This window comes from Neopelma chrysocephalum, unplaced genomic scaffold (assembly GCF_003984885.1).
Source record: "Neopelma chrysocephalum unplaced genomic scaffold, ASM398488v2 Primary Assembly neopelma1_98, whole genome shotgun sequence".
NCBI classification, from domain to species: Eukaryota; Metazoa; Chordata; class Aves; order Passeriformes; family Pipridae; genus Neopelma; species Neopelma chrysocephalum.
In genome coordinates this window covers 3,535,153-3,552,085 of record NW_020897761.1, presented here as the reverse complement: position 1 = coordinate 3,552,085, position 16,933 = coordinate 3,535,153, and the positions used below count along the sequence as shown (strand labels likewise).

Genomic DNA, 16,933 nt, shown 5'->3' with positions numbered 1-16,933 from the left:
AAGATAAAGGTGGCTTAAAAGATAAAGTTATTTGGAATTTCAACACCAAAAACAACAACAGGGAACAAAGTTTAAAGAAAGTAACAAAATAATTAAAGCTTGCATTTTAAAGGTTTTGGCATCTAATCCCGAACAAGAAATACACAGCATTTCCCAAAGGGAGAAATATGCCTTGACATCCAGGAAACATAAAATTAGGCCGAAGTTCAGTTCTCCAGAATTTTTTAAAGTTCTTGTTGTGTTATTTAAGTTATAATGAAGAATGAATTTTCAGCAGAGAAGGTACCTATACAAAGCCTATAGGCCTACCTAAAGCTAGTAATACTTTGTGAACATACAAATGAGGAAAATACCAGAAAGAGAGAAGCCCTTTCAGTGTCCCCTCAACCAAGGGACAGTGATGACTTTACAGAACAGGGCAACATGGACCAGTTTAGGATGGATGTCAATGAATAAGTATGTAACCACCTGAGGTCAGAGTGTGAGTTTTTACTCTACTCTCTGTCCCCAGAGTTTAGTAATTTTGTTAGGAATGCCAGCACAGAGCCCAGTGCATTTTTTTCTTCTACTCTTACATGGTCCTGGGAAAATTACATTGAAACTCTCTATAGCTGGGCCTTATTCTTGCATTTATTTCTGCATGCTCTGTCAGAGATCAAATGCCACATATGCAGAAATGGCAGGTGTGTTTATCTCCAGCTAAAACTTTGTATTTAATATCTAGAGAACACCATAAGCATATTACACACTTGGAAACCCTGAAGTTTCTAAGCTGAGCATACAGAAACACTGAATTTGACTGTTTTTTCTTTCTCTTCCATAGAATAAACATTATGGAAAATTTCACAGAGGCATTGAAAGTGCTTTAAAAGTAGTAATCCAGACAAAAACCTGAAGCCTAGACAGACAGCAGTCTACCTTCCTGATGAACAATGCAAAGATCTTTTAGGAAAAAATACTCACAGAAGCTTCATTACACCTGACACATAAGGACAGAATGAAGTTTCACAGGCAGCTTCAACTTTGTTTCTTCCCCAGTTTCATCATGGTGCATAATTTAAAGAGCACTTTTTGCTTTTAAAAGCTGTTTTGGATGTTATTTAGTTACTTTTTACTATTTTAAGCAGAAATCAATAGTAAACCAGTATTTTTTGTTGCTTACATTGGTTTAGAAGCAACTACAAAAAAAATTTGGAATGATGGAAAACTGTAGCTGCTTTTATATGTGCTGGGGAAACTGAGCTACATCAAAGCAGATAAAGTGCCCCCTGGAAGGGGACAAAGTGGTGAATTCTGATGAAAGACCTCAATAAGTCACACAGTTTAGTGGTACATACAAAAATATTTATATTTTTGACCACACAAATACACAGAAGCCTTGTTTTCCCCCAATCTACCTTCTGCTCTATTTAATGCAGTGAGCCCAACCAAAAAAGACAAGTTACGAAAACAAGCTGTGTGGAATCAAATCTGTGTGCACTGGAGCAAGAGTTAAAGGTAGAAGTGCAGCAATTTTGGTGTGTTAACTAATACAGATGCAAAGCTCATCAAGAAATGAATAAATCAAAGCTAATTTCTAAAACACACTGTATATAATGATGCTTCTCCACTGCTTTGAGTGTGATCTTGGACTAATTCACTACATGCTCTAGGATTTAGATGTTACTGTTTTCCCAGACAGGACAATGAAATTAGTTGGTCCAGAGCACACAGCTTTAAAGCAGCAGGCCCTTGTTCCAGACAGTCTGGTGGCACCTTTCTTCACAATTTCCTAGAAAAGTTTTTCCTCCTGTTGAAATACAGCAGCACTTTGTCCAGGCATTGACCCAAAAAGAGACAGAAATTACCTGTTTTGGCAGTGATGAGTTGCAGGACCAATGGTCGTCTTGTCACAATTCCAGAACCTCGTGGAAGAAAATCCCTGGAAACATTAAAAAAAATACTTACTACCCAGAAAGTACTGTCCACTTATATAAGATATTGGACTAATTTGGAACCTCCTCTATACCTTGAGCTGCAGTGAAAATGGAAAGTTCACGGGGACAGATTTATATTAAACACTCCTATAAAATAGGGCTGTTAATTTTGGTTTGAGATAGTAGTAGGTCATTAGACAAATATGAATTAAAACTAAATTACTGTCTCAGGGCATTACCAAGCCTCTTCAAGGCCATTATATATAATACCTCAAAATTCACATTGAGTATCCAAAGCCAAGCCCAAATTTATCAGGCTCTCTAAAATAATTGTGTCATCAATCTACACTTGATTTGAAGAGGATTTGCACATATGAATACACACACACCCCACACCAAAGCTCTGGCCAAACCAAACTGCCAGCACTCCACACCTACTCTTTCACACACTTCACTCCTGCTGGATCAAATCCCCAAATAACCTTTCCAGCAACACGTCTCCCCAGAAGCGTTTGAGTGAAAGCTGAACACTGTGGGACAGCAGGAGGGATTGTCCTTGGACCAGAAAGCAAAAAATAAAGCAAAGACAACAACTCTGTCTGATCATGCCTCCTATGATCCTTCCATGCTTCCAAAGATAGGGAGACTCCCCATGCAACTGAAACCCTAGAAAAAACTTTGAACCAATTATTAGTTGCAAAACTAATGATTAGAAATCCAAAGCAAAATAAAGACATTTTTCTCAGGGTCTTCCCCAGCTGCCATAAGTATTAAACTCTTAAAAACTATGAGATAAGGTTAAGTGAGAGGTTTTGAAGAGTGTTCCCTTCAAAACAGCATCTCCAGAGGAATAAAATTGAGGGGTAAACAGACAGTTGCACAATCAGTGTAAACTCATCAAAACCCCCTCGTTCTTCCTGCCTTCCCAGGGATGATGAATTACTCTCTTGGTGCCTTGGCAGCACTGCTAACTCACCTCTCCAGCTCAGGTGAAAAGCAATGCAGCAAGTGGGTAGGGCATGAATTTTCAGTCAAATGACAGAGCTGGTCTGGGTGACCGTGCTGTCATATGTGGAAGTGCCTGGATGACTTACTGGATGACTCCTGGTGAGGCAGAAATGTGCAGTGGTTTTGGGAGAGGTGGGGAGAAGGACAATTGTCAAAGGAAGAAAGATACAGCCCTGTCAGCCCTTCAGTCAGAACTGCTTAGATGTGCCTGCTCGAGCCACTTAAAAAACAATCTCTTGCCTATAACTATTGTTCACACCTTGTGGTACTTAATGGATGCCTGATTTTAGCAGTTCCTTTAACGACAGCACACAAACCTACAAGGTTTAAAACAAGCCTAGAGAGTAGATTTATGAAAAACAAACCACACAAATATTCAGGATATTATTTGTGCAAATCAGAAGATATTGGGTCTGAGGAATCCCAGGTCAGGACAGGTTCAGGAATGCAACAACAGTGAACCTTCTTTCCACAAGCACCAACAAGGTAAAAGCTTTGGCAGCCTGCAGAAAAGAAACAGGACAACTCTACCTGTGATATGGGCTCTGTAGACTTCCTTCTTAACATAACATTAAGACATGAAAAAAAACCCTAAAAAATATCACATATGCAAGCAGTTCTAAGGCTCTGAGGAGCAAGACCGGCTGTCAGCTCTGCCCCGCACCACTTTAGTTTGAGTGAAACGATGTTATTTCCAGCTAAATGAAGTGTTTCCCTTTCTCAGTACCTGTTAATGTGCGCTTACAGTGGGATTGCTCTGCAAACCAAAGCACACCATAAAAGGGGAGGCTGTTTGAACACCAGCTAGCTCATTAACTTCTCTAACACAGACCCGCAGGCAAAAGTACAATTAATTAGGAATTTAAGTAATCTTTAAAACAATGATACTGCAAAAACATCAGGCGTACTGATTTAAATCTGCTGCGATGCTTTACAACACTTGAGACAGCAACAGGATACAGGAATTAGCCTAAAGAGATGCCAAAGGCCTTCAAATAGGTCTATCATAATTTCAGTACCTACTAATGGAGAGAAACCTGTCTCTCAGTGAAGTGCCACCTCCTGATATTTTCTCATGGAGAAACGGGGAAAATAGTAATAGGAACATACTCATACTTCTGTATGCACTGGAGTGACAGCAGCCCAGGATGGAGTAAACCCATTGAGGCTGCAGTTTCACACATTGATTTTCAAGCATTTAATATCTGATTCACTTTTTTTTTTTTAATTATTTTCCCATCGAGAAGCTAAAATTAATTGCCATTCAGGACAAACTGATCACCCAAAACAGTGTCCTCTACAGCCCCACCCGAGGCAGAAAAATCCTTCAGGGAGTCAAAGGCTGAAAAGACTTATTGATTTTCTGCTTCAGACTAAGCACACTCAGCGATAAAGAACACTGTATTAATGCAACCCTCAGTTGGATACAACACTGACCTTTCCTCAACAGCAAAATTACAGAGAAAGGTAAGACAACAATTTTCCTTCAGAACATCCTCTTAACATGTCCAAAGATGATGGCATTCTTTAACCCTCTCTAATCAGTTGAACTACTGCCTCTTCAAGAAAGCATGAGCAGAGGTTCTTGCTTGGTGAGAGGGAGAACTGTACTGATCCCATAACTAAGTGTGCAGCAGCAGCAGGACATAAGGTTTCTGCTTCAAATGCAGAGTTTGAAGCGGAAAAAAGTCAAAGAATGAGGGTAAAAAGGGGTTTGCAGGGAGAAAATTTCCCCTCCCCTTAATGGGTATTTTACTGAATGGGTATTTTAGCTCTATGAAAGAGACTTCGACCTCAATTCGTAAATCTGTCCACAGGGCATTTTACTTCTTTTTAAACATTTGAAATTTCAGCTTCAGCCACAAGGCAACAGTACCTGTGTGCATTCTCTGCACAGCTCAAGTAAGATACATAAACCCTAATTCTAGAAAAAAGTAATTCTTTAAACATACACAGAAATGTAAATCAAATCTGAAACATAACTTGTATTTCTTTAGGAAAAGCAACACAGTTCCACATTACAATTCTGGCAGCAGGGGAATCAGATTAAATTCTGTACAACTGCTTCTGCAGAAATGCCTATGCTGACATCCACAAGACAGGATGCAGGTCCTCTCCTGCTCCCCTTGGAACAGAAAGCTTTGTACACAGGGTTTGTTAGTGGTCCTAAAAATAAACCCCTCTGTATTAGAAATGCCCCACATCTTTTAGAAGTAATGGCAGCAGGAAATACAACAAGAAATACTCAGCCAAGTCTCAAAGGTTCCTTGTGACCAAAAGGACGATGCCCCTCCATGTTCTGGTGACACACTTAAAATTCTTCTGACAGGTCTGAGAGAGCTGCTTTTCCACACCTTTTGGTCAGCGTGTACAGGTATGTTTAGTGAGACTTGGAAGAAAAATCACATCAGAGTGGAAGCAGCTGCAACTAAATCCATCTAGAAAAAGGAACATGCCTGGGAATTTGTGTTCAAAGACACTGAAAAGGGAGAGAAAAGGCTGCCTGCTGTGGTGGGGGGAGTGAGCACCTGTGAGCACAACTGCAGGAACACTTCACAATGATGAGGTGCAGGAAACAAGGAAGAAACACACTGTGCAAGAATAAAGCTGGGAATGATAGCTGCACACCTTTAAAAGACATTCATTCTGCATTAAGAATCAAACTACTTTTGCATCTTTATTCTCAGAGCATTCTGAGCACAAAGCACTCTGCTGACAGCAGCTGTACCAGCTCAGCAGCAACACCGCGGTGACAGGACAGTTTGGCCTGGCCAGTGCTGAATGTATCAAATGCAAATAAGAAGCCGGCAGCCAGGTCTGCCAGAACATCACCTCAATAACTCTTCAATCTTAGAATGCACTCATCTGTTAGAATACCATTAAATACTTTCAAGAGCAAGGTATTTTCAGGGCAAAATAATTTTTACTCTAAAAGGTATGAAATTACTCATGCCTTACTGCACAATGTAAACTGTGCTGTCTTTGCTCTCTACTACAGTTCTTTTCCAGTATCAGAGATCTGGAGAAGTGTAGCTACTAACATGTTTGTTTAATGCATAAAGGTAAGAGATAATAGTTTGATTGTGACTAGCTAAAACCCAGGTCTCATAAACTGTCAAAGGATGATGAAACAAGTTATCAATGGCCACAGCAACACTTTAGCAGTTTACAATAACAAGCCAGTCTGGACTTTAAGAAGAGTCTCCTGGAAGAGATGGGAACGCCCTTTCAATTTTCAGGAAGGGCAAAAACCACAGTGAAATGCTGAAAAGCAAACTAGACACGGGCTCCTTCAGTGAGGTTGTCTCATTATAATGCAGGACTAAGCTTACAAAGAAAAGAACACAGATCAAACAAATAAACACAATGTGTTCCAGAGGGATTTCCAGGTAGGGTAAGAGCTTTCATGTAGGAGATCTCTAGCACAGTAACAGTATTTATTATGTTAAAAAAAAAAAAAAAGAAACAAGACAGGACAAAACAGAAGAATCCCCAATTTGTGTGAAGAGTGATGATGCATCACTATTAAAAAGTTAATTTTGTTTTCAAAACATAATTTAAGTTTGCTTTACTTTGCCAGTATAGGACTGAGAAATGTTCTGTACTTTGATCAGTTACATGGTCCATATCACAGAGGATAAATGCCAATTAATTTACATCAATACCGATATAACTAATTCATACAAAACATAGGGGGCATCCAGGAAATCAAATAATGGAGGAAAATGTCAATGATTCCACAGCAACTGCATTAATTAAAGAGCTATGAACAATTAAAATTCATAGTGATGAATTGTAGAAAAAAAAAATCAGAACTTCCTCCAAAGAAAAAGCCTCCACGTTTTTCCCAAAGGGTAGAAACAAGTCAGGCTCGGGGCAAGAGTCATAGTTTTCTTACAGAAGAGCACAAATGCTACTTCATTTTGCCAACCAACATTCATAACATTCCTTATAAAAGTTTTTCCACTAATCCCAAGCCCATTCCAAGATCCCAATCACCCCTCAAATGCAGAAAGTCCATGATCCATCAGCAGCTGATATGAACAACAGTGCTGTGGTAGCATTCCCCATAGCCTTTTATTCCCAAGATTTGCCAAGGAATGCAACACAGCTTTAATTGCAATAGGAAGCAATTATGCCCAAAGTCAACAGTTTTCCTGGGCCTTTTTCCAACAGTGTTTATTGTTTCATACAACTCCAGCTTGGCACACTGGGAGCACTTGTGGCTCATCCTGGCAGCTGAACGGTCCTATCTTGTGCAAGAGACCACACAGTTTCACGGGAACACTTACATGTGCCTGTACAGCCAAGCATCTCCCAGTTTGTGGAAAACATACAGAACTACTCAAAAGGCTTTCATTTTTCTTACATTTTTATGATATTTTTCTTACCATATTTAGCCTCAAAGCAAAGTGCTAAAAAAAACCAAAAACAAAAAAACAGGGAAAAGCACAGTCCAGTGTAAGCCTGAGGAAGAGAGACATGAATAATTTCTAGCTTCTTTCCTCAGGTTCACTTTTTAAAACCCATAAACCAAACCCAGTCAATTTATAACTGGAGGACTTTCAATTATAAAAATATACATCTGAAGACCTGTTTTGCAGATGTGCTCATTCTACCTCATCTGTTCCTGTGCTCAGCAACCCCACAAAGGACTCAGTAGCAGATCCTTCACTCCCTTTTGTTCATTACAAAGCAAGGTACATCAATGGGATGGGAAATGTAATTTTCCTTTTGTGCAGAGGCCTGCTTAGGAATTAAGTACTTTCTCTGAGAAGATTTATCACTGACACAAGACACCACTGTATTTATTCTTAGTGGCTTTGGAAGCACAATTCCTCCACCCTCCAAGTGACACATTTTTCAGGAAGTCTCAAAAGCCTTCAGGCACTATCCCTGTTGTGCTTTGATGTTCTTAACCATGTACCTTTTTTTTCTTCAGTAGTACAGTAGTGTACATCCCTTTCTACATCACACTGATATTTGGCTATATGTGCTGTTCCTCTTTAGCTCCAAGTACAGAGACCAGTTCTTATTATCAGTCACCACTTGATCCCTCACCTCCTTTCAATTAGTCACAGAAGAGTAAATGTTTTTTGTTTTGGCACAATGTCTGTCCATCAAGTGCCTCCCACAGCTTTGTTCAATGGCTGCAAAACCTCAGCCTAACACTAAGGGCCTTACATGAAGATATACAAGCTAAGTAATTCCTTTTATTGAAGACCAATGATACCTATCTTAATTAGGCCTACCAAGCAAGTTAAATGCATTAGGAGGCTGTGGATTTTCAGTGATCTCAGATATATTGGCTCCCAAAGCTCTATACCCATCTTTCCAGTGTTTTTTTGGAAACCACACAGCATAGATGCCTGGCATCCTCAGCATGACCCTTTGGTGCTTAGTTCACATTTGGTCTCAGTTTGCAGCAACCATTCTTTCAAGGTAAATCTTCCCTCAACTGAGAGATCATTTTAATTAACCTGTTCAATCAAACGCAGTTCAATACCAGGAGCAGTAACTACACACTGGGTACGTCTTTAGAGGGGAGAAACTGAGTATCCAGACATTCTAGGGCTGTTATCTATCTCTTCCTCTCAAGCAGGATAGATAAACTTGGTGTCTTTGAGAAGCCACTTTCCAACCCATCACTGTCCTTCATCACCATTGCTGAACTACTGGATGTGAACAGCAAAGCAAGGACACCCCAATTATCCTATCCATCACTTTCAGGTAAGGACACAAGTTGAATAAAGAAACATAAAAAATAAAATCTTTGAACTCTTACACAGCACTACAACCTAGCAGCCTAAAATGTCTCTTTGGTTCTCCTTTCCCTGACTCCTTAATGAAGTTGAGACCAACTATACAAAAATCCAGAGGGCAATAGTGAAAAAAAAAATCTACCCAAACAGATCTAACTATGGGAATATGTGAGCATTAATTCTAAACATAAGAAAAAAAGGTATTTTTGAAATGCTCTTTAAGAACTTCAAATAAAATGGCAAGGGATTTCAGTCACACTAGCTGGGCACCCCCATAACAAATGTGTTCAGTGGCAATGCTTAGGCACCGCTAAGGTGAGAAAGCAAAGCTTGAGATTTCCTCTTCATGCAGAAGACTGGCAAGAAAGCAGGCTTAGAAATCACTGCCATTATGTTTCTATTGGATCTGGAAGATGCTCTCTGTAAGAAGCAGTGGCCTTTCTGCTCAATAGCATCAGCCAGAAATTATTAAATCTCCCCCATTAAACATTACAGGGCTATGGAGAAAATCAGGGCCAAAAACTGCTCTAGTCCCAATGGTAAAGCCTTCCATTAAACATGATGGGAGTCAACAGGTTCTCCAAAGTATGGGACATTTGAACAGAAGCCTCAGAAGGCACAGACCTTCTTGGAGCAAGTCTAATGCTGTATTTTGACAGCAGTGACAGTACCCCACATCACAGTTCTGCACAGGAAAAGGCAAGTCTGTTCACTGACTGAAGGAGAGAAAATGCACTTCTTAGCACTAAAAAATTGTCTTTTACACGGTAGAAAGTTTTAAAGTCTCAGTAACTCTTACAGGACTGAGAACTGCCATACCCAGCTCCGAAAACCTGCCAGGCAAAGCCCCAGGAGTGGTGAGATGAACAGTGCTCTGTTTGCAGTGATTATGCCGGGCTGTGGGCTCGCTGTACTAACAGAGCGGGGAGCTGCCAATGTGCAGCCTCGTCGGCAAGGCACTGTATGCACGGTGCATCTGTCCTCCCTGGCAGGCATCCAGCACTTTGCTGCATCATCCTAATTCCATTTGTGAAAATGCCCTTTTTCCTCTTTCTCTTTTAAGATTTTACAAAAGCTTCTGCTATTTCCTGCCCAACGGTGCTCTCCATCAATTCCAAGCGGGGGTGGAAGAGGGAGAAAGGAAGCACAAAATACAAAGAGACCCCAACAATTCTCAGAATTTTTGTGTCAAAAAGAATAAAGCAGACTTTGCAGGACAACTGTATTCTCCCTAATCAGATATGTTTGCTTTTAGGAAAGGACTAATTTGCATAGGATGTTGGTGCATAAAAGCCCATCCATCCTCAGGATGAATACTAATGCAGCAAGACTCAGTATCTCAACACAAGAAACGAACTACAATAATTCTTTACTCACTTTAAATTTCTGTCAGTTCTCTAAATAGACCTTGGCTGTTTGGGTTTTTTAAAATCACTCCCAGCTGCCAAAAACTATTAATGTTGTTTCTTTAGAAAAGATTTGAGTAAAAAGTTTTCCTCCATAATATAATCAGATATATCAGAGATAAACAAAAATCTGACTGCAAGGATCAGAAAGAAAACAACATAACCCAACACTGCAGGTATATCACCTACATGAAGCTAACGACTATATAAATAGCATTTAGCAAATAATTCACCTCTGGATACCCTGTCAAAATAAATCTTCTAGGTATTATGAATTTCAGTGCTTTCCTCAAAAACCTTGACAAAATAAGCTGCTGCCCTTCCTCCCAAATCCCACTGTCCTGAACTCAGATCCCTCAACACAAACTATTTAAACCGTGGCAGAGCATACAATCAGCTGTGACACATCCTAGTAAAGGCTAAAAAACTTTGCCCCTTCAGAAGCCCTGTGAAAACACATTTCTCTCTTTTGTGGTGGACAAGGTATTAAGCTGTACAATTAACTTCCTTAGTACAAGACAAGACATTTCAGGTAATTTTGCAGAGCTGGAATGTAACTGGATTCAACTCTTGCACTCCCTCCAGATGCAGACAGGAAGAGGGGAAAGGAGCTGTTTCCAAAACAAGTGGTTCAAATTTCTCAACTTCTCTAGCTATTTTATCCTTTTTTACCTGCCCATTTATCCTACTTTGAGCCTGTAAAATATGAGAATGAATATATTGTCCATGGCAGATAAAGTCTGTTCATCTCAATAGTGAAATTTAATATCAGCCGTGATCTCCCATCTCTCTGCTCACCAGAAACTGAATTATTACCACAAGAAAAATTTATACTAGAATTCTGACCAAAACAGTGGTTTGTGCTGCTACTTCCCAGAACACTAACAAAGTCATAATGCTGGAGGTCTCAGCCCGGACTCCTGAGGCTTTCCAGCCTATTTCGCAGCTCTGACAGACACTGAGGATCTTCTGTCAACATTTGTTTAGCACCTGAACAAACTAACAGGTGAGCACGCAAGGGCACAACACTGCCTCTGATGGATTCGGCTGAAATTTCTCCAGCAGCTTCCAGCCTGGCTGCCGAACAGCCCTGGATCAGGGCCCATCTCCTCACTGGCACGCAGCAGAGACTAGGGATGTCTCTCCGTTGTTCCCAAGCTCACCACGCAGAGCCCTGTCAGTTCTCTGCAGGTGAGTCACACACTGACAGCTTCAGAGCATCCTCCGTGGCTGAGCATCCCCGGACATATGTGCAGTTTTAGGCATCTGCAGTGTACATAGTAAACAACGTACTCAGCGCCTAAGGTTAATCTGGCTTTGATGATGCCATCTATGAGGGTAGAAATCTATCTGTATTACAGCAGATAGGAAACCTCCTGCATATCTGAAGAATGAAACCTTGGTGATTTTGCACAGGAGCTATGATGCAGGAACACCATGCTAGGTACTGAATTAAAGCTTAACTTCCACACACAAATTATAAAAGCTGACATTATCACTAGACACTTGGGTTGAAAACCTCTCTTATCTACTACTACAGTTCTCCTTTACATCCCAGAGGCTATCACAGACAACAGTGCTTGGCAGTACATCAAAGCCCAGCATGCAGTTAAATGGGATTTTGCTCCTCTCTAGTTCAATAATGCTGCCTTGTTCATCGGGGTGCAACTTGCTGAAGAAAAAGATGCAAGGTCACAGTTAAATAATGCTCGTTTCCTGTTCTCAGCATATTTACACTACAGGCTTTGCACTGCAGACATAGAGCATTAAAAGGATTCCCAGTAAGCCCTTACACATGAGCACAGCAAACAAGGTGAGTTCACAGGCTTCTGTTTACTGGAAGGTCTTATTATGAAATGCACTGTTTAAAAAAAAAACCCACACAATAAACAAGCAAAAACCAACCCAACAAAATCAGAAAAAGCAAAAAAGGCCTCTGCCCCTCTCTGCTTGCAATCTAGGCAGACATTGTTTAAGAAACCCACAAATACTTAGAGGACTATCATCAATTTGCTCGGTGATCAACTGATGGATGGCAAACCACAAACACGATCTCTCTCAATGACTAAGTTGTTAGAGGCACAAACTAAACACCAGCAAGGGTCCCTTTTTGGGATGAGGAAACACTGCTACATCTCAGCTGTTCAAAGCAGAATCCAAGACTCAGTTTTGGTGCCATAGAGGAATTTAAATCAGCCATCACACAAAGCAGAGAAATGCATAACAGCAAGTTTTAGACTACAATCACAGTTATCCCACGCTGATTTTAAGACTATATGCTAACATCTTCTTTGCAGATAGAAGCAACTTAAGACCAAGTGAAGACTCAAGGCACGTGTGGATACACATGCAGGTAATGTTTAAAAACCAGTCTGAGGTCATACAGTAAATGAGTGGCAGAGAACAGTGTACACACTTCTGTGTTTCTGCTGCCAACCATAGCATCACCATTCCCCATGTTTACTGGTGAATGCCCAAACAATCACATTGCTAACATCTATTTATCTAAACTGTAAAGCTTTGTTTGCTCTTTCATCTACAAAGGAAAGTGACTCGAGCTTGAAGCAGCAGCAGCAGCAACAATGTCCATCAAGACACAGCAAGACAACAAAGGTGTTGGTTATTTGTTGATTTCAACACTACCAATTCCCAAGCGTGGCTCCTTCCTGAAGGCAGCGAATATCAGGATTTACAACATTATGCAAGAGCCTAGGGAGTTAGACAATCTGTTGAACTTTCAGAATTGTCACTGTAAAAAGAACCAGGATAAGTTAAGTGGATACCTACGGTCTGGGGGGAAAAAATAAGGAAAAAACCCACAAACCTCTCACAAGATGACTGTTCTCCTTGAAAAACTATCAGAGGAGTGCAGTCACCTTCAGTACCTTGATGGACTGAACTCCCAGTAACAGCTGCCACTGAATTCATAGCACTGATTTCTCAGAAGGCACTTGAGACCAGACTGAGCTTTTTCTGAACATTGCTTTTTGCAGGGTTTTGAGGTTTTTCTGAAGTCTAAGTCTCAGACTTCAAATACTTCGCTTGTGTTCACTAAATACTGCAGTACCCGAATCATACAGAGTGTGCTGAAGTTACAGTAAGACTGTGTATTCTCACAGGTATACTTTACAAAAGCACTAAGTGTTACTTACTGATTTAGAATCCCTGTAAACTGCTTGATACATTGAACTTAAATGCCAGAATATAGGTCAGAGCTCCATACACTATGCCTCATTATAGAGTACACCTTTCCTTAAAATAGAAGAAATATTTCAACTGGCAAAATTTAAATGCAAAAAACCAAGAGAAACAGATCCTCAAAGCAGTTTTAGAGGAAAAAAGTTACTTTACATGTGTGTGGGGGGGGGAATCAGCAGATTTGTTTGCATGTCTGTTTTTAACTACTAATTTACTTTACTTTGTATATATCAATTCTCAAGACTGAAAAAAAATTAACTTTAAGTCCACAATGGAGTTACATGTAAGGACAAAACTAGGCCATCTGTATCCCATCTAAACAGCCAGTTTGTTCTGCATTATGTAAATGTAACAACTTATTCAGGGAAGAAACCCAAATGAGCCACTGTCTCATTTGCTACTGTTTCTAATTAATGAAATACCCAGAAACAATTCCTGCTTTTGTTGCATCAGAGTATTTTGATAACTAGGCTAATACACTCAATACTGTACTCAAAGCTGTACAATGGCTTAATTAGTCAGGAAAAGGAGTGGCTGATTCTCATTTCCAGAAGATCCTTAAGATTAAAAAAGGATACACAGCACCACACTTCAGTTTGTATTTCCAACTGCTTGGCTTTTCACGCCTGTTTCACAAAAGAGGAGAATTTTCTGTAGAAAGTTTTTCTGTCAATACCTAGGTAGCTAAAAGAATAAAATATCTGCATCAATTTTAACTGCCTCTCCCCCAGGATGCATCCAATCTATGTCTACATTCTTTGGAGAAATTCTCTGCTTTAACAGCCAGATTTAAAGTCCTGTCTCTTCTCCTAATGACTCAACGCAGTCTTTTCACAACCGCCATCTCAAGCAAGAAAAGAACGAGCTGAGCACACAAGGAATTGTAATTTGAAAAAGAAATAATCAGTACATATGTCATAATAAATAGCTATACGACATGCAATGGCCCTAAGATTATCAAAAGTGTCTCAGATCAAAAAGCTGTAAAGCTGAATTATACAATCAGACCTCAGGCTCTTAAAACGAAAGTGCTTGTTTGATTATGACTGACAGGCTTACAATCAGGAGTTCACATCTCTTATAAAACAATTATTTGGCCACATGCAGTTCATATCATATTAAGCAGGGAAGGAAGTGAAGAGCTTTCAGGTTGGAAACCTAATTATTAATTTCTCGCTATTTTTAAGAATAAAACAAGGTTCTAATTTCTGAAGAAGGAGGCCCTGACAAGGTAGCCTGCAGTCTGTGCCTTCAGTTATCTTAAAACCCCCTTTGGATATAGGAAATAATAGAAAGTGCTTTCTCTCCAAATACAGTTTTCAGGGATTATTTCCTGCCATTAGTTTTCTTTAAGTAACCCTATTATTATCAGAAGCAAGATGTTTAAAAAGCACAAACAACATATAAGTTCATGGCTCTGCACTGCTCGGTAGCACAGCAGTGTGCGCAGGCCAAGTACTTGTCTCCCACTGGCATCTGCTGGGATTTGTTGTTTGACTCCCCTTTGCATTTTGAATCTCTCTCTCCCACCAGATTCCACCACAAGATTGCACTGGATCGTTTGCTTCAAACACTGGCCCAGTATTTTACAGGCACATTTACTTCTCTTACAAAGAGAAGCAGGTAGGAAGAACATTTGCTCTTCAGACAATCCCATTTCCTCAAACAAGTGCCATGAGCTCCAGTTATGAACACATGAAGGTCTAACCCATAAATGGAAATGACTGCTGTCCTCAGGTGCTCTCTGGAATCTCTGTTTCCATCTAAATATAACCAGAATTCTGAGAGGAAAACCTTCAAACATAGTCCTTGACTACCAAAAGACACTGTCTCCTTACAGAGGAGCAAAAAAGTAAAGAGGAAACTCTCCAAATATCTTAGAGGATGCTAATCCAAATAGCAACAATAATGGACACACTGGGAGATTTGACACTGCCCCATTCCAGCTGTGCTCAAAGTCAGCCTACAACAACACAAGTAGTTCTGGGTGTCACACAATTCCTGGAGCAGGCAAACGTGCAGAATTCATCCTCATTCGACACCATCGCCAATGCAGATCACAAGTAAACTAATCCCAAAATATTCCCTAACTTTTGTTAGTTATTAAGGATTCTGTGTGCACCTAAACAAGCCTTGGTGCTATACTGGGGACAGTGATGGATGCATGTCACTCAGCAGCTTGAGAAGGAACAGGACCTCAATCCCACTTTCAGACCATCTGCCAGCCCACAGAACTGTGCCAGAGCAAGATTCCTCAAAACCCCTCTGAAAAATTATGGCAGTGCATAAACTGGATGGTGGGTAATGCAATATCTCCCATGCTTACTGGGCTCCATAAAGAAATTCCAACTCTGATACCACCTGCAAGCTAGAAAATAGGTTTCTACTGTCCAAGCGGAGAAAAGTAATCGTTGCACAATCAGAGTCCCTATGGAAGACTGAAACAGGCACAACGGTCTAATAGCTACAGGCAGCAGGGAATAACATCCTGATCCTAGAGTTCAGAACTACCTTACCAGCCTTACTAAAGCTCCACTAACAAATACTGAGGTTATCAACCAGCAACATGTTTGTAGCAAGACCCTGCCCTCCACATGGGGATATCATGCCTTCCTCATACCAATTACAGCTATTCCTGAAGAGAGGAGCTCTTGAATCTCTCCCTGAAGGCTGAGAGTTCAAAATCTACCAACGGTAATGATTCACATGGTAAAAAAAACAAACCCACAACCACCAAGAAAACAAACCCCAAAAACCCCCCAAAAACCCCCATGAGAATTAATGCTCACACTTGAGAGCAATGCAAGGACTCTTTTATTTTGCTGTCAGTTTCAAAGCTGTGTCATTGTTAGTCGAAGTTCCCTGTGTGGGTAATCCCAGAGCACACTGATAAACAGAAATGAACACAGCGTGTCTCTACAAGGAGACTGACTACCTCTATAAGACATATGTGGATTAAACAAACTCATTTGCAGAAAGCAGCTGCATTATCCCATAAAAACAGATCCTATGGCTTACTAAAAAGAGACACAGATCATTTGCCTGCTGATCTGACAAACGAAATCCTCTTCCGATCTCATGGATATTTATTAATCTGGTTCTGAGGGTTCACAACCAAGTTCTCACAGCTTAGCAAGTGCACATCTGCTGACCACATGTACTCACTCAATCTAGAGGAAAGGCACATGGAATAGGTTTGAAGCAATGCATTCTAATGTCATTTTTGCAATAGGCTCCATGGTTGCAAGTAGGGAGGTACTACATATCAGCTCATGCTGAATCTCAAAAAGTTACAACAACTTAAAACTCTGAAACCGGGTTGAAAGAATCCAAATTCCAGATCCCCTGTGACAGAGACACACTGGCGTTTCTCAGTAGCCTATCGGCTTTTCTCTGAAGAGACTCCCTTGCAGTGTCTGCGGGCTACACAGGGAATTGCTACGTGAGCAAAAAAGGCATTGCCCTTCGCTTTCCTTCATAGTTCTTCCCAGAAATGCCCACGCCTCACTTGTGCAGCTGGTTCCAACCTCTCGTCCAAACGGGCCAGATCAGCACAAACTGCTCATTTCCACCTTCTGCTCCTGCCAGGCGCACCCAGGCGGCTGGGCGGGGGTGCGCTGCACTCAAAGGAACAGCTCCACCT

General features: G+C 40.6%; 1 protein-coding gene across 10 annotated transcripts in view; it reads right to left on the bottom strand.

The window, feature by feature from the left end:
• The window catches only part of DNM3 (dynamin 3), a 171,814-nt gene that overhangs the window by 153,239 nt on the left and 1,642 nt on the right, over positions 1-16,933 (bottom strand). For all 10 annotated transcript variants that reach the window (XR_003536097.1, XM_027694616.1, XM_027694614.1 and 7 more), the window contains exon 2: positions 1,848-1,921. Coding sequence is in view for 9 of the 10 variants with exons in the window: in XM_027694616.1 (XP_027550417.1) it covers positions 1,848-1,921 (74 nt within the window). In the remaining variant the exon portion in view is untranslated. The remainder of the gene's footprint in view (positions 1-1,847; positions 1,922-16,933) is intronic.